The sequence below is a fragment of the Spinacia oleracea genome, chromosome 3 (genome assembly GCF_020520425.1).
Source record: "Spinacia oleracea cultivar Varoflay chromosome 3, BTI_SOV_V1, whole genome shotgun sequence".
In the NCBI taxonomy this organism is placed as follows: Eukaryota; Viridiplantae; Streptophyta; class Magnoliopsida; order Caryophyllales; family Amaranthaceae; genus Spinacia; species Spinacia oleracea.
Window position 1 is genome coordinate 116,989,436 of NC_079489.1, and position 25,021 is coordinate 117,014,456.

A 25,021-nucleotide genomic window follows, 5' to 3' on the forward strand; every position below is an offset into this window, starting at 1 on the left:
AGAACTAATCAAAAAGAAATGAAGAATTATACCTTGAATTGAAGAATTTGCATTAAACTTGAAGCACAAAAATGAAGAACAAAACTCAAGAGAAAGAGAAAAGAAATATGAAATGATGATTGAATTGAATTTAGAATCAAGAATTTGAGGCTAAGAATCCTTAATCCTAATCTCTAATCTAAGCCCTAAACTAATTCTAGAGAGAGAATTCTAAGCTAAGCCTAAAATGAAAATTACGTAATTAACAAAATGAAAGCCTCCTTAAAAGTTGCTGCGATTTTCGTATTTATAATAGCAGCTCCGCAATCGAATTCGGTTGCACACTAGGTGTTGTGTGGTCGCACAGATTCTGTGCGGTCGAACAAGATTATGCATTCGATTGTTTACCAAAAATCAGAGCTTCTGTCTGAGAATTCCAGTTTGTTCGACCGCACAGAATGAACTGTTCGACCGAACAGCTATGATTCGATCGCACAAAGAGGATTCGAGTGCACAGACTGCTCATTTCAGGTTCTGCGCGTGCTGCTGTGACTACTTCTCTTGTGATGCTACAAAGATTCTATCAAGGTAATGCAAGGGGGCACATAGGAGGGCACTTGAGGCTGCTGCAAAGGCAAATGAACAACTACTGTCATTGCGTTGTTTCCGTGCCATTGCTGTGGCTGCTTCTGTTCTGCTGCGTGCTGTGCGTTGGCTCTTGCTCGTATTGCTGTGGCTGCATTCCTTGTTCATTGCAGCTATAACACTTGCTTATTCTTGCCACTATCATGGAGCTACAAGGCTGAATCAAGGCTGTTGTACTGAGATGAATAATAGCTGAAAGTGTGCACAGCAACAGCAGCTATGTTGTGTGTTTGTACGTGTACAGAGGCTGCTGTGAGTGTTGATGTGAGTGTCTTGCCTTGGCTCGCGTGGCTGCAATTGCAAGGCTCGTGTGGCTGCACACACACACAAGAGCAAAGTGCCGTAAAACATTAGTAAATCGTCAAGCATGTTATTAAAAATCGAAAACATTATTATTAATTCGTTTATCGTTTTTGCAAATCGTGAAGCATATAACTCGTCGACAAGCATAATGAAACAATATTAACACGTTAATACTCAAAACGAACCTTACGCAATGAGAATGCGCGCAAAAGGCATATTTAGAGCAAAAACGACTAAAATATGCGCAAAACGAGAAAATGTAAGGATTAATGCAAAAATACGATAAACGAACTAAAAACGATAAAACTAAGCGAAAATAATAATAAAATGCTAATAAAATGAACTAAAATCCTAAGCTAAGAGCGACATAAATGTCGCTCATCAAACTCCCCCAAGCTAACCCTTTGCTTGTCCTCAAGCAAAGCTAGAATGAGAAACGGGGAGGAGAATGAGCTTAATTATTCAAAATCAAAATTACGAAAATAACTACAAGAATGCACACTAACTCACTTTCGTAGGAATCACGGTTGCATTTAAGCGCATGCAACAAGCTCTTTGAACCCCACAATCGCTCATGAGGGCGAGTGGGATCTCGCAAGGGTTTCCAAAGAGAAACACCCATAACTCTTCCAAAAATTTGAATCAAGGCAAGACCTAAAATGAAAAACAAACCAAGAAAAGGAAAGAAAAGAAAAGAAAAAGAAAAGAAAGGAAAAGAAAAGAAAAGAAAGAAAAAGAAAAAGAAAAAGAAAAACGAAACTACAAAACTCAAGATAAGGGCCTTTATTATGGAACGAGTATAAAAGAACACTAATATTACTAACCAAATAGACGAGCGCACGCTAACCAATGTCCTAAATCGAGTGAAAGATTCGAGCGTCAAGCAAAGCGAACTAAGGGCAAGCACTAATCAATTCCCCTTCAACCGAGCATACCACGTCAAATCTCTAGATCCTTTCCACCCTTGAGAATAGCGTCTCGAGACACCGCGAAGCGCCGGAGAAAACAAGATAGGCTACCCGACATCTTAGCATGACAATCCCATTCCATAAACTTGACCAAATCCTCCCTCCACCGACAATGACTCAACTCAAAAGGGTCAAAAGGACTTTTTAGGGTGTAACGTAGGCTAGGGGTAAGGTGTGGAACAAATTTGGAATTTGGTGCTCAAAACTAAAGTGAAGCGCAATGATAGAACTCAACTCAAGCAAATCGAACCAAAAACAAACTCATACCACTTATTTGGGGTACCCCCAAGCTTATTCAACAACTATTCTAATCTACAAATCTTTTTTCCACTTTTCTTGATTTGATTTTCTCTTTTTTTGTGTTTCAATTGAAACTTTTCTCATGCCTTGTTTTTCTCTATTTTTGGCTTTTTCAAAACTTTTGCTTTTGCTTATTTATTCACTATATACAACATACTTCCCAAACATTGCCATTCATACCAATAACAATCATTCCTCAACTATGCATATTCATTCAAAACCATCAAGCATCATAACTCAAAGCTTCACTATCACTTCTAAGGGTGAAAACAAAACAAAGGCTATTAGGCTTGTAATGTGCTCATAAGAAATGAAGGGGAAAGGCTCAAATGGCTAGCCAGGGGGCAAATGCAAACAAAAACATATGAAAAAAATAGAAAATAAAGTCCTAAACTAAAAAGAAAAATAGTCACCGAAAGAAATGCCTCTATCGTCCCCTAAAGTAGTTCGGTCGCGGTCTCGGGAAGGAAATAATCAAATTCGGGAGATAAGAAAGTCAATGCCAAGGATCCATGCCACTCAATATATGTATATGTGTTTGGGCTATTTTGAACATGAACCCTCACATGGGAGCAAATACCACTCTCTCCGGTTTCAAGTCACTAGAGAGATCGACACCATCTTACCACAAGCCAAGGGTTCAAGACGCATGCTACCCAAAGTTCTAACCAACTTCCTTGACAACTAAATCCTAAATTTGACCCAAGACAATAAAAACCGTGCAACCATCTACCAATTAGGAATAAAAGCATTCTAACCTACAAGTTCCAATTTTATTTGCCCAAATCAAGAATAATGCCTAAAAAGCTAGAAAAGCTTGCCTTGACAAAGATCGAAAAGGAAAAGAAAAGAAAAGAAATGAAAAAGGCAACCAAGGAAAAGAAAAGAAAGTAAAAAGAAAAAGAAAAATAAAGAAAATATTCACAAAATCAATGAAACTAATCAAGAAATATGCACAAATTCCAAAATATTCACAAAATCAAGCAATCCATCACACGGAGATCAAAGTAGCAACAATAGAATCTCCCCCCAAGCTCGAATTAGGCCATGTCCTCAAGGCCTAAAACAAAACTAGGAGGGGCACAGCTACCCATCCAACCAATGCCCCATATGAAAAATGCCCGCCCCCAAAGAATGCAAGAGAGTTAGAATGATATTACTGGAAGTGTCGTGGGAGCAAGTCCCGCAAAGAACCGTAATAACGAACGAACTCACCAATAAGAATAGCCGGACATAGCAAAGATGGATGCAAAGGTTTCCACATCAAGAAAGCTTGAGCCACAAAAAAAACTTCAAAAATCAAGAAAAAATTAGTATACATGGGCCAAGTGGCCAACACCCACGGGTTGCCTCCCGAGAAGCGCTCTTTTTACGTCATTAGCTTGACGCTTCTTACCTCTAGTAAATACCCCGACAACGATCGCAATAGTTTGTCATATGCAATGGAAAACATATCCAATAGTAACAAGTAGGCAAGAGTCAAATGAGATGCAAGCACAAAGTAGAATGCAACTCTATGCCTACAAGGGGTAGGGAACCAAAAATAAGATGTAATACCCCGAATTTTTAAAACTCGATTAATTATGCTTAATTATTCTATTTAGCTTAAAATCGTTTTAAATCCTAAATTCGAACTTTATTTTTATTTAACGAAGTTTTATTTTGCTTGATTTTTTTTTTATATTGCTACACGATTTATTTATTTTCAATTTATAATTTAAATTCGTATTTACGAGCTTAACGACCTTTTTAAATTTTAATTATTTTCGGATTTTTAATAATTTCGGAATATTCTTATTTTATTCGAAAACTAAATTTAATTTTTCGTTAACGATAGTTTATAAAGAATTATTTTAGCTAAAACATTTCTATTTTTAATCAATTGTTGAAAATAGAAATCAATTTTCTGAATTTTAGCCTAATTAAGTGAAATTACCCAAATAACCCTAACATCACCAATAAGCAAACTTCACTTTCTCTTCTCCTCTTTGGTCGTGTAAATGCCAGTATACTTGGCAAGCATGGAGCTTGCCAAGCAATTCCACTTTTTTTGACTTCCCTTTTTCCCTAAATTCAGTCTATATACATTCCTTGGTCTCCAAGCACTTTCCCTTCTTCATTACTCTACCATGAAACCATAGATGATATAATGTGAGCTTCATAAACAGAACAACATCCTGCTCAAATTAACCACACCAAAATCAGTTTCAATAACAATTACAGTTAAGCATTTCTTTTCCCTTTTTCTCTACAATACAGTGATGGAAACAACCATTACTGCCCCATGTAACCACCACCCGACCACCACCTGAAGCACCAAACCACCCCTGCGTACTGCCCTCCTCCTCGGCTTTCTCTCTCGCCCTCGTCCCTGCCTTACCTTTTCCCCCCATCGCAGCGCTGCACCACCAAAAGCAGTGCCGCTACTAATGTCCAGGCACCACCGCACTCCCATGTCCCTTCTTCATTTTCTTCCCTTGCGGCACCACCAGCGTCGCACCACTGCTCCCAACCACCCCCGCCACCTTGTAAACCCACTTCCGTTCCCAAATACTCCGGCGACCATTGTGCCGCCGCCCAAAACCGCCCAACTCACCACCCCTTCCCCTACTTTCCCCTGTTCGTGCAACACCCCCTCCCTCCCCTCGTGCTCTGCCGTCGCAAATCACCTTCCACCGTCGCCTTTCGGCGCGGTTTCTCTCGGCTGCACCGCCGTGCCGCCAGCCACCCCCCTCCCATTTCCTTCTCCCTCCTTCGTGCCCTCCTTCCTCTTTCCTGGACCGTGTTTTCCCTTTCCAGAAAACCAAATATCAAGTTTCAATTTGAAACTTGATTCATTCTCCTAAACCCAACTTAAATTGGGCCATCTTTATTTGGGCTTTGGGTAAGACAACTATAAACTTTCAGATTTCAATTAATCAATATTCATGTTGTAATGAATTTTGTTCCTTTTAATTATTTACTAATAAATTGTTTATTATTTTTCAGATTTAATTATCGATTTTACTGAAATAAATTACTAGCTTTATTTACCAAAAATGAAATTAAATAATATTCATGTAAATCGATTTATGAAATTTTGATTGAAATTGCGTTTAATAATATTTTCAATAATTTATAAAAATTATATATATTTTTTAATTAAATTCATGATTTCAAAATTCATTATCTATGAATTCATTATTTATAAAATATTGGTTTTAAAGTATTTATCGTTTTAATACTAATTCAATAATTTGACACTTTGAAAGAAATCGAACTCGGAGCTCAGGAAGAACGAACCAACGAAAAAGGCTAAGCAAATCGTGGAATTGAGGTAACGGTTATTGCTAGTACCCGCAATCCCTTCAAAATGTATTTATGTACGAATGATGTTATGAATGATTGATGTTTTACAATGATGTTTTATGATTTGCGGGATTACAAATGTGATTTCATTGAATTATTTTATGATAATGTAGCTTTATGCTAAGTATCGATTTAATAAATTATTATTCCTGAAAGAATGATTTTATGAAATAACGAGTTTTAATGGTTTTATAGAACTATCCTGAACGAATGAGATTTTCCTGATTAATGTTCAATTAAAAGAAATGTAAACATGATAAATGAAAGTGTAAGAACTGGTCAAGTTCCCCTGATATGGAGTCCAGGCTCCCCCTGATAAGAAGCACTGGCTTCCCCTGATATGGAACCAAGGTTCCCCCTGATAAAAAGCACTGGCTTCCCCTGATATGGAACCAAGGTTCCCCCTGATAAGAAGCACTGGCTTCCCCTGTTATGGAGCACTGACTCCCCCTGTTATGAAACTAGCACTGGCTTCGCCTGTTCGTAGGAGACGTCCTACCATGTTTTCCTGTAAAGTCATGACGACCAGAATAATACTGTTAAAAGGAAAAAGGTTAAAGAAATAATGTTCCTGAAATGATGTTCCTGAAATGATGTTTATGAAATGACGTTTCTAAAATTATGTTTCTGAAATGATGATGCTTCTGAAATAATGATTTATTAAATGTTTTACTATATTCTATTCTCCCTGTTTATTAAATAAAATGAATTGAAATGATGTTGCGATGCTAGGGTAACTCGTTACTGAGTCTTCGGCTCACCGTTTTGTTTTCCGTTTTAGGTACTGTTGGGGACCACGGAAACGAGTAGTGGCGAGGATTTCACTATTACAAAGTTCACCTAAGTTAATGTTAAGTTGTAACAAGTTTAAGTAAAGATTCTTGATTAAGTTACGTACTTTTATTAAGGAATTAAAAAGGATTATTATGTTAATTTTGGAGTTTAATAACTTATGATTGATAGTTGCCTTGTAATTCCCAAGAGGGAGTTACGGCAGGTAATGTCCCAACCGAATTAGGTTAATTCCGATGCTAATTATCTTCTAATAATTGAATTAGAGGTCGGGGTGTTACATAAGAAAAATCAAAATGAAAAACAAAAGAAATACTCCCTTCTTCATGCTCCTTTGAGTAAGGAGAATCATTAGGATCAATGGAGGAAAAGGAATCCTCAAGCGGTGGGAGTCTTGACAAAAAGGGAAAAGAAATGGGAAATGAAGGATAAATGTTGAGTTTTTTCTTTCGGAAAGGGGAATGAGGGAAGGGAGTGGGAACAAAATATTCACAAACAACTTCGCTCACATCACATAAAGCACAAGAAATCTCAACATAAGATCCTTCATTCACTTTAAAATCTTTTTGGTTGGCACATTCACTCTTTTCCTCAATTTGAATCGATTTAAGCACTTCAAGGCAAAATGGAGCAAATAAATGTTCATCACCATCATCGAGGCATTCACTCAAAGAGGAACGAGTAGGAACAAACTCTCCAATACTCAACTCCTCAATGTCATGCATCATAGGTGGCAATGTAGCCTCAAACTCATCTCTTTTCCATGAAACTTCCTTAATAGATTCTTGCAATAGGTTAGAAATTCCCAAAAAGCCTTTTACAACTTGTTGGGACATGACCACTAATGAATTTAAACTATAATCTATTCTTTGCTCTTCTTGAATTTCAAGATACTTCATGAGGAGAAGCCTCTCAAACAATGATTTTGGATATTCAAAATTCCAAAGCGCTTAGGAATTGTCATGGAGAAAGAGAAGATCATCAAGTGAAATCGACTCATCATCTTGAGAAACAAAAGAATTTGCCATTTTTTTCGGTTTTCAAAGAAAAAGAAAATGAAAAATGAACTGGACTAGCGAACTAGAATGACGAATCAAACAATGATGTCATTCCCCGGCAACGGCGCCATTTTGATAGGGTGTTTTTCCGTCTTTAAATAGAACAACACCTCGCCAAACAAAATTTATAAAACACCTAACTAACCGGCTATATGAACTATAGCGGCAAGTATAGGGATCGTCCCATAGGAATGGATATGTTTGACTATTCAATCTATGCGTTCACAAGCTAGTTCGAATGGAATTTGAGTTTTGAATTAAACTAATCAAAGCTAGAAATGCAAACAAATAAAGAAATTATAGAGGATTTGGGAATCGGCAATGGAAATCGAATCAAAGAAATAACAAGGTCAAGACATTCATGAATATGCAACGACATAGTAAATAGGGGAATGAAACCAAATGAGGTGCTCGCCACCTCTCGGATGGAGCACGCGAAGCAACCTAGCCTATGGAAGAGCTCTCGCCTAATCCTAAACTAGATAAGCTTGCATATAATAGGAGCTATCATTCACTTGCACAAATTAGGCTCACAATGTCTTGCCAAACCTAATCACACATTCCAATCTAATCCAATCAAATAGCATTCGCTACTACTACTCAATTAGTCATGGAAATCCTATCACGGAATCACATTTATTCACAAAATCAATCACGAGTTTTCCCTAAAATTCCCCAAATTCAATGCCAAAGCTTCATCCCTAACCTCTAGACTAAACTATTCAATTAGCATGATTAACATCAACATTAAACTAACATTAATCCTAATCATGAAACTAATTGAACCTACTGAAGCTAATTGAAACAATAAAATTCAGAAAATTCAAACCACAAAAATTGGGGGAAAATCAATGAAATTCAAAACGTGAAACTAATTCTAGAATTCAAGCATGAAATCAAAGCATAAACGAAATTAATGAAGCAATTAAAGAATTAAAGAACTAATAAAAAAGAAATGAAGAATTATACCTTGAATTGAAGAATTTGCATTAAACTTGAAGCACAAAAATGAAGAACAAAACTCAAGAGAAAGAGAAAAGAAATCTGAAAATGATGATTGAATTGAATTTAGAATCAAGAATTTGAGGCTAAGAATCCTTAATCCTAATCTCTAATCTAAGCCCTAAACTAATTCTAGAGAGAGAATTCTAAGCTAAGCCTAAAATGAAAATTACGTAATTAACAAAATGAAAGCCTCCTTACAAGTTGCTGCGATTTTCGTATTTATAATAGCAGCTCCGCAATCGAATTCGGTCGCCCACTGGGTGTTGTGTGGTCGCACAGATTCTGTGCGGTCGAACAAGATTATGCATTCGATCGTTTACCAAAAATCAGAGCTTCTGTCTGAGAATTCCAGTTTGTTCGACCGCACAGAATGAACTGTTCGACCGAACAGCTATGATTCGATCGCACAAAGAGGATTCGAGCGCACAGACTGCTCATTTCAGGTTCTGCGCGTGCTGCTGTGACTTCTTCTCTTGTGATGCTACAAAGCTTCTATCAAGGTAATGCAAGGGGGCTCATAGGAGGGCACTTGAGGCTGCTGCAAAGGCAAATGAACAGCTGCTGTCATTGCCTTGTTTGCGTGCCATTGCTGTGGCTGCTTCTGTTCTGCTGCGTGTTGTGCCTTGGCTCTTGCTCGTATTGCTGTGGCTGCATTCCATGTTCATTGCAGCTATAACACTTGCTTATTCTTGCCACTATCATGGAGCTACAAGGCTGAATCAAGGCTGCTGTACTGAGATGAATAATAGCTGAAAGTGTGCACAACAACAGCATCTATGTTGTGTGTTTGTACGTGTACAGAGGCTGCTGTGAGTGTTGCTGTGAGTGTCTTGCCTTGGCTCGCGTGGCTGCACTTGCAAGGCTAGTGTGGCTGCACACACACACAAGAGCAAAGTACCGTAAAACATTAGTAAATCGTCAAGCATGTTATTAAAAATCGAAAACATTATTATTAATTCGTTTATCGTTTTTGCAAATCGTGAAGCATATAGCTCGTCGACAAGCATAATGACACAATATTAACACGTTAATACTCAAAACGAACCTTACGCAATGAGAATGCGCGCAAAAGGCATATTTAGAGCAAAAACGACTAAAATATGCGCAAAACGAGAAAATGTAACGATTAATGCAAAAATGCGATAAACGAACTAAAAACGATAAAACTAAGCGAAAATAATAATAAAATGCTAATAAAATGAACTAAAATCCTAAGCTAAGAGCGACATAAATGTCGCTCATCATGGACTTCTCTATATTCCACCCTATAAATATGTGGTTCATAATCACAAATTTATAGCATACAACATACATTAAATTCAACCGAGTTTAATATTTGCCTATCACATGTGAGTTCCCGAGTGCATAAAACCTTAGAGAATATCCTAGTTGGTTGAACCTAAGGCGGATCCGAACGTGTTGTGGACTATCTACTGAGGGGCGACATTGAGCTCTATACTTGTTCTTGATCGGTTCGGGAGCAGCTAGGGAAAGCACGCATCACATAGTATGTATGCTAAATTATGTTAATTGATTACGTGGCAATTATTTTGGATTCTTGGCTTTATGGTTTTTTCCGCATGGTTCATAACCTTATATCCTCATCCACATATTCCAATTTCACTGTTGTTGTTGTTTTCAGTGGACCTTTTCTGGGAGGAGCAACGACAAAATCAAGATAATCAACGTCTTAGGTCTGTTTCTCAACACATTTCTTTGGTGGCTTTTGAGCTGTAGGAAAAGTCTCATGAGTTCGTTTGCCAGCTGCTTTTCTTGCACGTACATCATCAACAGGATCTACGTGCTCAGATGACTTCTATGGATTTTATGTTCTGACCATTTTTGAAACTGGAACAATACATCAGTGAAGTTAAAATTAATTGCAATGCGTAAATACAAGTAAAGTTAAACAATAACAGGGGTTATAGAAAAAAATAACTGTAAATAACAAGAAAACACTTTCAAATGTACAAATACTTTCAGTATGTAACTAATTGGTTTGTATACTTCACTAATTTCTTTAAATATGTAACTAATTGGTTAGAATACTTAACTAATTCCTCTGAAAACATATTAGTTCGAATGCTAGACTAACTAATTCAGTGCTAAACTAATTGGTTTTAAACTAATTAACTAATGGATTTGGATACTGGACTAATTGGTAAAAACGCGTAACTAATACATGTGTGTTCTTAAAAATTGACTACTAATACGAAACTGATACATGTGTGTTATTCAGATATTCTTTGTTTCCAGGTATTAAAACAAATCAAAACTAAAATTGCTGATATAATAACTAAATAACCAGAATTCCAAACTAAAACAGCTGGAGTGTAAAAATATCATATCAAGGAATAGAAGTAAAGCATTTTGAAGTAGATTGAAACAAAAACACACAAAACGAATTAGGTAAAGACTAAAATTAACTCAAAACCAGAAAATCTACTAGCATAAACAAAAAAATGAAACTAAATCAAAAGAGCGAAGAACATAAAATTATGTAAATGAAGATTCGAACAAGAATCGCACAAATGAAGAAGAATCGCACAGTCGAAGAAGAATCCAAACTAAAGAACAAATCGCGCAAAAGCACATGTAAAACCCTAAAAATCGCGCAATAAACCTAACATGAAGGCAAAATGAAGTAAAATCCTAACAATCTAGTATCATACCAAAATGTAGTAATAAAATAACTAAAAACGAGAATACAAACCAAAATCAAGTGAGAATAAGTAAAAAGCGTAAAAGAACACAAAATTGAAGATGAATGGAAAATAAAATTACGAAATTGGAGAAATGATGATGAAGCAAAGAGTTCAAGTCAAAGAACTGAAGAAAAAATAGCATAATTTCAGGAAAAATCGAGCAGAAGTGAAGAGGAAGAAGAATCAGCGCGAGAAGATGAAGAATCAGAACTTTCTCTCTCCTAAAATGTGAAGAATGTGTTTTGAAATTGGAAATGGTGAAAAATAAGCGTGAAAAGGTATTTTATAGGATCCGAATGTTTTGACCCGTGACCAAAACCAATTGAACTTGACCCGCAACCATAACCCAACTATAAGGTGACCTTGTCTAGCTTGTACAAAAATTTGTAAACAAGATTAACCGGGCGGAGGCGGAGCTATAGCTGTCAAAAACTAACCCGGTCCGAGAAATCGACCTGAACCGACCTTAATTTTTAAGGACCTGGACCTGACCCGAGACCTGGAATGTTGTTAAAATAGGAAACCCGTAACCCGATAGTATCCAACCCGTTAAAACCGATGATCAATTTTGACCCGTTAATGCATGACCCGGACCCGAATCTAGCACCCGACCGAAACATAACCGATAACAGAACTAAGTCAATTGACCCGACCGAAAAATGACCCGAGCCCGATCCAACACCCGACCCGATGTCAACCCGAAACCGATTATAACCCGATGAAACATGTTATTGAACCAACTCGTGACAACTCGTTACCTGATTTTACGTGACATGTTGACAACCCGATTTGTCATTGACATAACTTAAATAAAGTTAATTTTATTTTTTATAATTACCTAATCTAGAACAAGTGAAAAGTGTTAAATCAAATTTAACCAAATTTATTAAAGTTAATTATAAGGTTTAAACTTGACTAGACCTGATAGTTAGGACTCGGTCTTAACTCGTGTCCGATAGTTAACCCAACCTGAATTTTAACCGACCCGATAATTATCCGATCCGAACTTGACCCGAACCCGAAATTAACTGCTACAAGTTTGACTCAAACCCGACTCTTCAAGACCCGAACCTGAAACTGTACCCGACTAGAAAAGACCCGACCGAACCCGAACCGAACTGAACCCAACCTATACCGAAAATGAAATAATAACCCGACATGACACGACAAATAATCAATCTGACTGAACCGACCTGTACCCGACTTGCACCTGGGCGATAAATGACCCGACACGATCCGACCAGATCATGACCCGAGACCCGAGTAAACGGCTCCAGGCGGAGCTGATTGAATCACAATCTTTTGGAAAATTTGTCAATTACTACCTAGATCTTTAATGACTTTGCGAATTACTACCTAGGTTGTTAAAAGTTGTCAATTACTACCTAGGTGTTTAGTTATTGTTGTCAATTGTTACCTTAGTCCATATTTAGGCCAATTAATCACTAATCATATCATAGTCAACTATTAATCATACTTTAATTATTTTAATTAATTAATTAATAAAAATTAAAATTAAAATTAAAATTAAAAAAAGAAATCTGCTACAGTGCTACTGTTGAATTGAAGGCGAGTTTGTAACTGAAAATGAAATATGGAGTCTAGATTCCAACTTGGTGAGCTTGCGACGGTGAAAGGAGTAGCTGAACTCCAACAATCATGTCTCTCTTTGTTGAAGATGCACGTACAGTCGATCAAAATCAAACAAATAACCAAATTAATACCCAAAAAATCAAATATTCCAATTTGAAGAGAGAAAACCCCCAAATCTCTGGTTAGTCTCACCAGAGCGAACCTTCTGTGGGATTGAAACTCCGATCATTTCATCAGGAGCCTTCCATGTAGGAGCAACCCGAAAAACCTTCGACAGCGGTGGATAAATTTTCCGGTGACTAGCAAGAGTAGTCGCCCCCGATGTGGATGACATAGCAACTGAATTTGATGGCGGAGTGTATCGAACCGGACCATCATTGATTCATTGTCTTCCTCATCTCCGTTGTTTTACAAGTTCTTCCGAACTATCATCAACTTCACCACCAACAACGTCGTCTTCTATATAACTCCCGCGCATAAACTTATCCCCTGATCGTCGTTTACTCTTCAAATCCATCCCGGTTTCGGTCTCTAATCTCTTGATCTCTATCTTTTTCGCAGTTCGATCTCTAAGACTTTTGTTTCTAAGGGAAATTAGATCTCGAGTTTGTTTTGTTTTTTTTGTTTTTTGAATTTCTAATTTTACTAGTTTTGGATTTTTTTAAATAATTAAAGTATAATTAACAGTTAATTAGTGATTAAGTATAATTAGTGATAATTGGCCTAAATATAGATTAAGGTAGTAATTGACAACAATAACAATTAGGTAGTAACTAGTATAATACCCGTGCGATGCACGATCTATAATCTAAATAGAAATTTATATGAAAAATTGGTAGTCAATTATCATTAAAATAGTGCATGGACAAAATTATTTTTCATCCCTAATCATCACCCCCTGTCAAACATTAAGTTATCTCATCCATCATTCCTTTCGTTAGTCATGCCACTTAATACTTGCCTAATTAACTCATTATTCGATCATTTAACACCTACCCACCCCTCCCAGTCCCCATCTCAAGAGGTCAGGTATAAAATAAAATTTATCCACGCTCCATCACCCATGCACCAATGTAACCTCACCCCTAGATTCAACTTTTCTTTTTTTAAAAAAAAGACTTCTAAATTTTAAAACTATGTTCTGGCGTCTTCGATAATTCAGTTGTCCGATTATATTAATTGAGTAAATATATAAACATTATAATATGTACATTAGTGTAAAAAAAATATTGATATATTCATAATCATTTCGATGAAAGATAAGCGATGCGGGCGGGAGGGTCCAATTTAAAATTCATTCTCGCCCCGTTACCCGCTTGCTGATAAATTTTTAACCCCATCACCCACCAAAGTTTCATTCATTCCCGCACGTACACTTAGAGAGGATACCCAAAAGACTCCCAAAAAACCTCCTCCACTGACAACATGGCATCCCTATATTCGGTGAATAAGCAACTTTGTCTTTACCTAACATTTGAATATCTTGACATAACTTTATCATTAAAATTAATTTTATTAGCTATAATATGGAAAATTTGCCAAATACAACCTAATAAAGTTCTCTATTTGCCAATTACAACCTCAAATTTCTAATTTTGCCAATTACAACCTTAAACTTATACATCAATTTTAAATTATAACCCAAAATTATTTTCCGGCAAAAATCACCGGAAGATGATGTCATAATGTTATTAAAAATGACATCCATAATAGTTAGGATTGGGTGAGTGTTCCAAATCCAGCAAATGTAAACTCGCCCATCACCAAGGTGGGTACATGCTATCCTTATACCCGTTCACCAACACCGAATCTATATTTGTTAGTAATATTAGTCAATCATCCACGTTTATATTCGTCGTCAGCCTTATCTAACATCCAAACTCGCCCCATAGTCAAGTGTGATGCACGGTCTACATATCAAAATGTTAATTTTGCACGAAGTTTTATATATACCTTACTTAGTAAATGAATGGGGATGTGCAAGATGATGCCAACAATCAAGACAACTTTTATCTTTGTAGTTTATTTTAATGTAAGCAAGCAGTTTGTATTATGTAGTAGAACTCATATACACAGCTTTGGTTGGCCCAAAGTCTTACTAATGAGTTTATAGGTTGTAATGTATAAACTCTTTGTTTTATGTAAGTTTAGCATATGTCAAAATAAAAAATAAAAAATAAAAAATAAATAAGAAATTATCGTAAGGCACTTGCCCAATTCCCTTTCAAAGCTGAAAGGTATACGGAATACTCATTGTAGACTTAATGACTTATGTTACATTGTTACCAAGATTAAAATATTCCCCACAACATAAATCAACTATTGGTACTGTATAAGGACACTGTAATTTTATAGCCATAATAATTGTTAACGTGATCAGTTAGTTGGTTTTTTTTTTTTGAGAAAAGATCAGTTGGGTTTTACAGTCTAAGAAAAGCGCTAGTATTTTACTGAGATATTTTTTAAACCCTTATTTATTATTTAATTAATTATGGCAGTTTGGTACTTTTTATTTTTGCATTTAGAAAATAATATCTGCATTTAGAAGCTATATTTTCACTACAAAAAATTGTACCATTAACGATGAGAAATCCCGTTGTTAAAGGCCAATAATCGTTGATTATTGGCGGGATTTCCTGTTGCCAGCCCGTCAAAAAAGGGGCCGTCGTTAATGGAAAATCTCGTCGTTAACCCGTCGTAAAAGACATTTGCGACGGATGTCCCGTCTTTGTTTGATTGTTAGCCTCATCGCAAAAGACTTTTGCGACAGAATTTTTGACCCGTTGTAATTAGGTTGTTGTTAAAGATACAAATTCTTTTGCTTTTGCATATTTTTTGAGACAAATAAGAAGAAATGCTCGAAGATCTTCGCGGATTGTTTTAACATAATCTTGGTTGAATTAGGATGCAAGATTATTTTTATCTATGACTTATGGGTTTGGTAATATATAATGGGTATCTTTTCTATATTGTATTGGGTAATGTACGTAGTACATGGATAAGTTTGAGAGTTAAAAAGGAAAATTAGTTTAAATTGTTGTGTCAATGCGATATTGGGGGATCACTCTTCCTGTATTTTTCCATATTAGTTAATATATTACCATAAAATACAATAAGTTAAATATGCAAAAAAAATTATATATTAATTATTTAATATTAATATATAAGTTAAATAGGATGTAATGTATAAACTCTTTGTTTTATGTAAGTTTAGCATATGTCAAAATAAAAAATAAAAAATAAATAAGAAATTATCGTAAGACACTTGCCCAATTCCCTTTCAAAGCTGAAAGGTATACGGAATACTCGTTGTAGACTTAATGACTTATGTTACATTGTTACCAAGATTAAAATATTCCCCACAACATAAATCAACTATTGGTACTGTATAAGGACACTGTAATTTTATAGCCATAATAATTGTTAACGTGATCAGTTAGTTGGTTTTTTTTTTTTTTTGAGAAAAGATCAGTTGGGTTTTACAATCTAAGAAAAGCGCTAGTATTTTACTGAGATATTTTTTAAACCCTTATTTATTATTTAATTAATTATGGCAGTTTGGTACTTTTTATTTTTGCATTTAGAAAATAATATCTGCATTTAAAAGCTATATTTTCACTACAACAAATTGTACCATTAACGATGGAAAATCTTGTCGTTAAAGGCTAATAATCGTTGATTAATGGCGGGATTTCCTGTTGCCAGCCCATCAAAAAAGGGGGCCGTCGTTAATAGAAAATTCCGTCGTTAACCGTCGTAAAAGACATTTGCGACGGTTGTCCCGTCTTTGTTTGATTGTTAGCCTCGTCGCAAAAGACTTTTGCGACGGAATTTTTGACCCGTTGTAATTAGGTTGTTGTTAAAGATACAAATTCTGATAGTGTTTGTTTTTGCATATTTTAATGTAAGCAAACAGTTTGTATTATGTAGTAGAACTCATATACACAGCTTTGGTTGGCCCAAAGTCTTACTAATGAGTTTTTCGGTTGTAATGTATAAACTCTTTGTTTTGTGTAAGTTTAGCCTATGTCAAAATAAAAAATGAGAAATAAATAAGGAATTATCGTAAGACACTTGCCCAATTCCCTTTCAAAGCTGAAAGGTATACGGAATACTCGTTGTAGACTTAATGACTTATGTTACATTGTTACCAAGATTAAAATATTTCCCACAACATAAATCAACTATTTCTACTGTATAAGGACACTGTAATTTTATAGCCATAATAATTATTAACGTGATCAGTTAGTTGGGGTTTTTTTTTTTTTTTGAGAAAAGATCAGTTGGGTTTTATAGTCTAAGAAAAGCGCTAGTATTTTACTGAGATATTTTTTTAACCCTTATTTATTATTTAATTAATTATGTCAGTTTGGTACTTTTTATTTTTGCATTTTGAAAATAATATCTGCATTTAGAAGCTATATTTTCACTACAAAAAATTGTACCATTAACGATGAGAAATCCCGTCGTTAAAGGCCAATAATTGTTGATTAATGACGGGATTTCCTGTTGCCAGCCCGTCAAAAAAAGGGCCGTCGTTAATGGAAAATCTCGTCGTTAACCCGTCGTAAAAGACATTTGCGACGGCTGTCCCGTCTTTGTTTGATTGTTAGCCTCGTCGCAAAAGACTTTTACGACAGAATTTTTGACCCGTTGTAATTAGGTTGTTGTTAAAGATACAAATTCTTTTGCTTTTGCATATTTTTTGAGACAAATAAGAAGAAATGCTCGAAGATCTTCGCGGATTGTTTTAACATAATCTTGGTTGAATTAGGATGCAAGATTATTTTTATCTATGACTTATGGGTTTGGTAATATACAATGGGTATCTTTTCTATATTGTATTGGGTAATGTACGTAGTACATGGATAAGTTTGAGAGTTAAAAAGGAAAATTAGTTTAAATTGTTGTGTCAATGAGATATTGGGGGATCACTCTTCATAAATATTTCCATATTAGTTAATATTACCATAAAATACAATAAGTTAAATATGCAAAAAAAATTATATATTAATTAAAGTATAATTAACAGTTAATTAGTGATTAAGTATAATTAGTGATAATTGGCCTAAATATAAATTAAGGTAGTAATTGACAACAATAACAATTAGGTAGTAATTGACAACTTTTAACAACCTAGGTAGTAATTCGCAAAGTCATTTAAAAACTGGGTAGTAATTGGCAAATTTTCCCAATTTTTTTTTTACACAAAATGCTTCGTTCACTCGCTCACTCACTCGCAATTCACAAACGAGCAAAGATCGTTTTGTCCTCCAATCCTCCAAAAAGAGCAAATTCATGCAAATCAACCGCGCCAAATCAAAGAAATCAAACTCAAATCCTGTGCTACCCAGCTCAGTCAAGATGCGTAATAGCAGAGTTTCATCCAAAAAACCCTCACTGTTAACTCGCACTCTCTATTTAATCCTTCTCTTTGCTGTATCCATCTTCATTTTTCTCATGTTTTCCAAAGATATTTTTGAAGATGAACAAACCCCAATTTTTTATAGTGATTCTGAGTCTGATTCTCACCTTCATCATCAATCTGAGCAGGTATAACTGATTCTTTTTTTATGCTTAATTCCCCAGTTTTCATTAATCTAAGCTTATTGTGTTTTCTTGAGCCTTTTGTTAATACAAGTTTCTGGGGTTGTTTTTCCTTTTGATATTACTGTTTTTTAGTATGAATGTTGATTTAGTTTAATTAGTCATCATTGTTTTCTTGTTGGGGTTGATCTTTAGGGTTTGTGAGATGATTAGATGTGCGGAGGCTGGCTCAGTTTGCTGTAAATTGTATCGATTGTCAATATTTTGAATAGAGGGGGGGTTCTGTAAAACAGGATGAATGTTGAAATGGGGAATTTTAGTTGGAAAAAGTTGACGATTTTTATCTATTTTTCGGTAATATTTTGATGCATATGCTTCAAATTGAAATTCAAAAGAAAGAAGTGAAAATGTAGAACAGTGATTTTTTTTTTCTTTGTTTTGAGTAATAGACATTGCTTCTGTCGTTAGATAAGAAGTCCTGCGCACTTTGTTGATGAACAATCACCGGCTTCAACGTTCAGCCGTGGCCTACGTCCTTGCATTAAGCCTACTGCTAAATACAAAGGTTTATTGCTTTGAAGTCATTTCCTTTACTACTTATCCAAGAGTGATACTGACATGGTTCTGTATTTTCATATATCATCAGTTGCCCGGGAATCTAACAGATATTTGACTGTGAAGAGTAATGGAGGGCTAAATCAAATGCGTACTGGTGTAAGTTACTTCGCCTTTTTTCTCTGATATTTGTATACTTTTATACACTGGATTTATGGAATTGGTTTGCCATAAGATGCTGGTGGTAAATTATTTGGTTTTAGGCTTTATTCCTTAAGGATGGAAAATATTTTTAATGTCCACTAGAAAAAAGAATTCAATTTATCCAAAATTGTGCTAGTGCATACCCGCTTGCAAGCTTGGTTCTTGTCTAAGTGTATTTGAATTTTGAATACGTTTCTGCGTACAATTTATGCAATGATGTGTATGTGTTGTTCGAAAAGCCATGTGTGCACAGTGCACATATACCACTGCTGTCAATCCACTCATTCAAGCACGATCACATGTTTTTCCTTGGTTGTACGTTTGCACCTGTGCCTTTTCATGTTTTTACTTGCCGACGTACATGAAGCAAACTTTCATGCAGTGAAGCTTGTACTGTACTGAATCATTTGTGGTGTTTGCCCAACCTCCTCATTAGTGTGGAAGAAATGCTTTCTTCCCCAAGTTATGTTCTATTTATTTGCTTTTTTTTTTCCCATCGTTCTAATAAAATATTATTTTCGCTAGATTGCTGATATGGTGGCTGTGGCGCGTGTTATGAATGCAACCCTGGTGATTCCTAATTTGGATAAACGTTCATTTTGGCAGGATTCAAGGTCCTTTTTTTTTTTTTGCCAGAAAATCAGATCAGTAACCCCCTCCCAGAACTGTACGGCTCTGATACCAAGTGAAATGAACTGATAAATTTGAGCATAAAAATAAAGGAAGAAATTATATTAACTAGCTTGATGGATGAAGAACACAAAAGGGGATAAAAGTAGTGACTTGAGGCCACCAATCTCTAGGTTTAGTGACTTGAGGTCACCATTCTCCAAAGCCTAAGCTTTACCAAATTCTCAACATATCTCTCATAACCTAATGTGCCACTACTTATAACCATTCTACTACACTTACCTAATTTGTCTTTTACCTAATATCACTCACTAACTATTATGTCCTTCCCTTACATTGATTCATTACAAATAACTGATCTTTGTTTCTGATCTGAGGTTTCTTACCGTATTTTATAATTCTCTATCAGTGTGTTTGGGGACATATTTGATGAGCTCCATTTCATGAGAAGCTTGCAGCAGGATGTGAGAATCGTGAAGGAACTTCCTAGACTACTGGAAACTGTTCCCCGAGCCCGCAAACACTTCGGTTCCTGGTCAGGGATGAACTATTATGAGAATATGACACATTTGTGGAAGGAGTATCAGGTAGACCTTTTTCGTATCCTTTTCAGAGATTATTTCTTGCAGAACTTAGTATCTGTTTCCAAAGTTTGAACTTAGTACTTTGAAACAAAAATGTATAAATATATCTCTGGTAAAGGAAAGTGGTATGGAAATCATTTGGGTGGTTTTTGCCACAAATTATAGTGAACTTCTGAAGTTTCCAAGGTAATTCTAAAAGCTCTTACGCTCCTTAAATCACATCAGAAGGAGGCCAATGAAATCGTCAGTTACCACAAAAAACTGCAGTACCAACAATTCAGCAATCTTAGATTTTATGATGCAGGAATCTGTCACTGTGTGGAACTTTTGAAAGTTTGGTCTGGTTTTGGTTTTTTTAGTTAGTTGTTACGTCACAATTTTTCATACTTGAGAGATGATGTTGCTTTTGGGTACTCCAGTCGGCTTTGAAAGGCTGGAAAGTGAAATTGTTGCTTCTAGGAGGTCCTAGGATAGTAGGGTTTTCTTTCTCTCAGGTGTAGGGATAACAAAGAGATTTTTGGCTTTTAATGACTTCTTCCAAGTCATTAATCATGTCTTTAGAGGTCAAACTGATTTTTTGAAAACGATACATGCCAAACAAACAATGCTGACAAAAACTATAAGTGCAGAACAGCTATTTCTGACATATCCTGTAGCTTGAGGTTAGATTGTAAGAGAGAGAACTCCAACGTGGTGCTTTACCACCAGGAAGTCAAATGTGGTCGGAGTAACTTGGACACTGACTAACAGCAGAGTGGCTTTGGAACTGTGGAACCTGGAGACATTCGTTTTGTCAGCCTATCTATCTGTACTGGCATGCAAAGAAAACAGGTCTTAAAGAGGCTGCTGTTTTATTCAGGAATTAAAAAGCCCTTTAAACTCATCTGGCCTATCTGCGACCTTCTCCATAACAGAGTCTCAGAAATATTGATCTCACAATCGCCACCACAAGAACTCCTAATTTAGTTACAAGTTGAAAATGAAAGTTTAACAGTAGCCGACTGCCTGAGACTCAACAAATTGGCTTTAGCAAAGCAATTTATTTGGAGTTTCAATATAGAGGGATTGCTGTAATGTGAATGCTGTGTTATCCCACTTACCGTGGTTCTGTTAGACTTTTACCCCGAGGATCTATTTACACGACAAGGCATATGGTGCCAACTTGGCCAAGGTATGAAGGATTCTACGGATCTTGGTAACTGTTACTCCGTAACTCCCAACTTCATTATCTTAGGAACTGTTTTAATCTTGGTTCTTATGAAGTGCAAACATGCTTTTTTCTTTGTAGACCAGCCTGATAATGACAAGTTGATAATTTTGAACAACTGTCCTTCGTTTTGCTCATCTCAACTATTAGAATAAATGAGAGAAATTTGGTTTTAACCAAAAATTAAAAATAAAAATAAAAATTGGACCACTATGATTGAATACAACCTTAGTTTAAAGAAGGGCGTGCCTAGGCGCAAGGCTCACCTAGGCTCAGCCTTCGGTGCCTTAAGCTCTCAGAGCTCACTGATGTTAACCAGGCGCGCGCCTCAGTTGACATAAACACACCCCATGTGGCCTATCAACGGTCATATCTCTACAACCTAAGCTTTTTAGGTGGTGGCAGTAGCATAATATGAGTTAATTTTCATATTTTCAGCTTGTAATTACAATGAAAGGTTCTAAATCTGGCACTCCATCGACGGGAGCACGCGATGCTTATTAACCGGCAAGAAAATATGGCACTCGAATAGTATTATGTTGTTTTGAGTATAAATTGTGTTAATTTTGTTCTATACCAAATTGTAAGGTTTATTAGGAAATTATGTACGCCTCTTATCTAAAAGGCGCGCGCCTGAGTCTTGCGCCTAAGCTCCATGACCATTGTGCGCCTTAGTGCGCCTTGCGCCTTTTTAAACTAAGAATACGACATCCTTGTTTGTCGTTATGCTAACTTGTCTAATCACGATATTCAGGTGATTCATGTTCCAAAATCAGATTCGCGGCTTGCAAATAATGATCTACCTCTTGACATTCAGAGGCTCAGATGTCGTGCTCTATACCACGCTTTACGTTTCTCTCCTCCTATTGAACTTTTGGGGAAGGTGAACTTCTACATTTACTTCATCATTTTTGTCTGAAATAACAGATTTTGTGGAGAAGAGACATTTAAGAATTTCTAAGTTTCTCAGGAGCTCTCCATGTTATCAGTGTTTCTTTTAGAATTTGAGAGGCACACTATGGTGTTTGGTTTGAACAAGGTTCTGACTTCGTGCAGTGACACCACAGAGGCTAGTGGAGCGGCTAAGGTCACGTGGGGGACAGTACATTGCACTTCATCTTAGATATGAGAAGGACATGCTTGCTTTTACTGGCTGTACCTATGGTCTTTCTGATGCAGAATCCGAGGAGTTGAGGATTATGAGGTATTCATATTTTTATATGCATGACACCAAATGCATATGTACCGTGTGTTTGAAATCTATGGCAAGAAGATGCTTAGAAGTACTTTTGGTACAATAGAGACTGTCCCATTTTGCTGCTCAAACAGCAGTCATCAACAAAAAGCAACTTAATCGATTTTTTTTTTTATGAACCAATTTGTAGTCCTTGATTTGTTTTGGGAAAATACAAACTGAATAAAGAAGTTTCATGTCAGCAACTGATGTTTGTGGTGAATGAACACCGAAGTTTCTGTTATTTTGTGAATGATGTAGCATTGTAGCATGCACTTGTACCTTAAAATATGCAGTATGGTCAAATGTTGGTGCTGGATCAGGTTCCTAACATATAAACTTGGCCAAAAGAACGGTTTTGCAGTTTCTTTCTCCTGTTGAAATTTTGCAAGCGTTGAAAATATTTGACTTAAGAGAAAACTGGATACGAGTAATATTGTTCCTTTATACGTAGAAGATTTAACAACCTCCGTACTAATTGATGCTTTTCTGCCATAAATTGTCAGGGAGAGTACACATCACTGGAAGATAAAGAAAATAAACTCCACAGAGCAGAGGAATGCAGGCCTTTGTCCACTAACACCTAGGGAGGTTGGGATATTTATTAAGGCTCTTGGTTATCCTCCATCAATGTTAATATATATCGCTGCTGGAGAAATTTATGGTGGTGCAAGGCGACTATCAGAGCTGACTTTGCGATTCCCTAATGTGGTTTTCAAGGTATGTACTAAAATACATGTTCCTAAGGTCATTCATTTACCACTGCATTGTCCAGGGCAATTGTGGAGCAGATATCTTGGATTCTATCATTAACTAGTTTGGTGGCAGGAAACGCTGGCAACCCAAGATGAATTAAAAGCTTTTTCCCATCATGCAACTCAAACTGCTGCTATTGATTATATCATTTCTGTAGAAAGTGATGTGTTCATTTCATCTCATTCGGGTAACATGGCAAGAGCAGTTGAGGGTCATAGACGGTTCCTCGAGCACAGGAAGACAATTACGCCAGACAGGTAAAAGGCTGCTGATTGAAAACAACAATGTGTGTTAACTGACGAAATTGCTTGTGATGGAATTAGTTGTTATTTTGATGGGAGTCAAACCAGGATGGTTTTTGCAAAATGTAGCTAATTCATCATTTAAAAGATTCTGAAACTAGAATTAAAGTTCCAAATAAAAATTTCAGTTAACAAAAGATTTGATTTGAAACTGGAAAAACTCTTAATGTTTCTCTGGTTGGCTGGGATGTGGCCTGTGAGTTGTTTTGTATTAGAGACCACTAATGTAACAAAGAGAAATTTCAAATTCTCTCATCGTATACCGGTCAATTTAGTGGTCAAAAGCATTTGGAAATGTTAATAACTACAGTATGTTGTTACACAGTTAATATTGCTTGTGAATGGCCAACCTAGGAGATAGTTTGGCCCCTTTTGGGGTCACGACTCACAATCCACCTTTCTCCTTTCCTTTTCAATTAAGTGGTTGATCCCTGGAAGGAGGTGGGGGTGCCAGTATACTATACTATTGTTCATCTAATACCTGTGCTTGTTTGTAATATTTTCTGTAAACTTCTTTTATTACTGCAGGAAAAGTCTAATTGAAGTGTTTGACAAGTTAGATTCTGGGCAACTAGAGGAAGGGCCATCCGTATCCAATATTGTCAAGAAGATGCATAGGAATAGGTAAGAGATAATACCCCAATAAGCTTTTGTATTTTTTTTGTGCTCTTTACATTTAACTGTAATTCATAACAGGCAAGGCTATCCAAGGAAAAGGAGTGGCCCTCCACTAGGAATCAAGGGTAGAGCGCGATTCCGTTATGAAGAATCATTCTATCAGAATCCTTACCCAGAATGTATATGCAAGTCACAGGATCATCTCTGAAAAATATTGAACTTGAAAATTTTGTGTTGATCTGCCCGTGGTTCTGATGTATGCATACCATTCTTCAATTCCAATTCGTGGACTATGGACAAAGGTGCACAATGAGCTTGTTAGCCGTGGTTCATGAATGAGCTAAGCGAGATAAGATTGGATATACTGCTGCTTCTCCCCTTCGTCGTATAGGGAGACAATTTCTATTGTCCCGTTTGCTCATTTTTTTATTTTGCTGCTCCAATATTCCGGGGTTTTTTGTGGTTGTCTTCTTCTCTTTCAATGGCGTTTCTGGGGGCGGCGTGGGGTGAGCTACGGAACAGGGTCCCAAATTTAAATTTCAAATATGATGTAATTAGTTTTCTTAATCTTCACTTAAAAAAGTGGGAGATCAATTACAGTTACTTATGAACAATAACTCCCCATGTACCAATTATTCATTTTACTTCTTTTTAAGTAATTATCCTAATTTCTTTTTAACTTTGTCAA

General features: G+C 36.2%; 1 protein-coding gene across 2 annotated transcripts; it reads left to right on the forward strand.

The window, feature by feature from the left end:
* The first annotated feature begins 17,908 nt into the window (after positions 1-17,908).
* LOC110799740 (O-fucosyltransferase 38) lies at positions 17,909-25,021 on the forward strand. 2 transcript variants are annotated; one of them, XR_008930919.1, is made up of 11 exons: positions 17,909-18,249; positions 18,712-18,808; positions 18,890-18,957; positions 19,528-19,616; positions 20,042-20,219; positions 22,178-22,306; positions 22,491-22,627; positions 23,164-23,377; positions 23,486-23,670; positions 24,041-24,156; positions 24,244-24,339. XR_008930919.1 is itself a non-coding variant. In XM_022005016.2 (11 exons), exons 1-11 carry the CDS (start codon positions 17,995-17,997, stop codon positions 24,539-24,541), a joined length of 1,578 nt encoding a protein of 525 aa, XP_021860708.2. In that variant the 5' UTR covers positions 17,911-17,994; the 3' UTR covers positions 24,542-25,021. The 2 variants fall into 2 exon arrangements, 1 of the variants encoding a protein (XP_021860708.2); XM_022005016.2 differs by lacking the exon at positions 24,041-24,156 and adding an exon at positions 24,412-25,021 and having other exon boundaries at positions 17,911-18,249.

Bases quoted from the DNA above. Each gene is read 5' to 3' on its own strand.
- LOC110799740 (XM_022005016.2), top strand. From the start codon at position 17,995: ATGCAAATCAACCGCGCCAAATCAAAGAAATCAAACTCAAATCCTGTG. The intron at 18,958-19,527 runs GTAAGTTACTTC...TATTTTCGCTAG, and splicing joins TAAATCAAATGCGTACTGGT to ATTGCTGATATGGTGGCTGT. The intron at 20,220-22,177 runs GTAGACCTTTTT...CACGATATTCAG, and splicing joins ATTTGTGGAAGGAGTATCAG to GTGATTCATGTTCCAAAATC.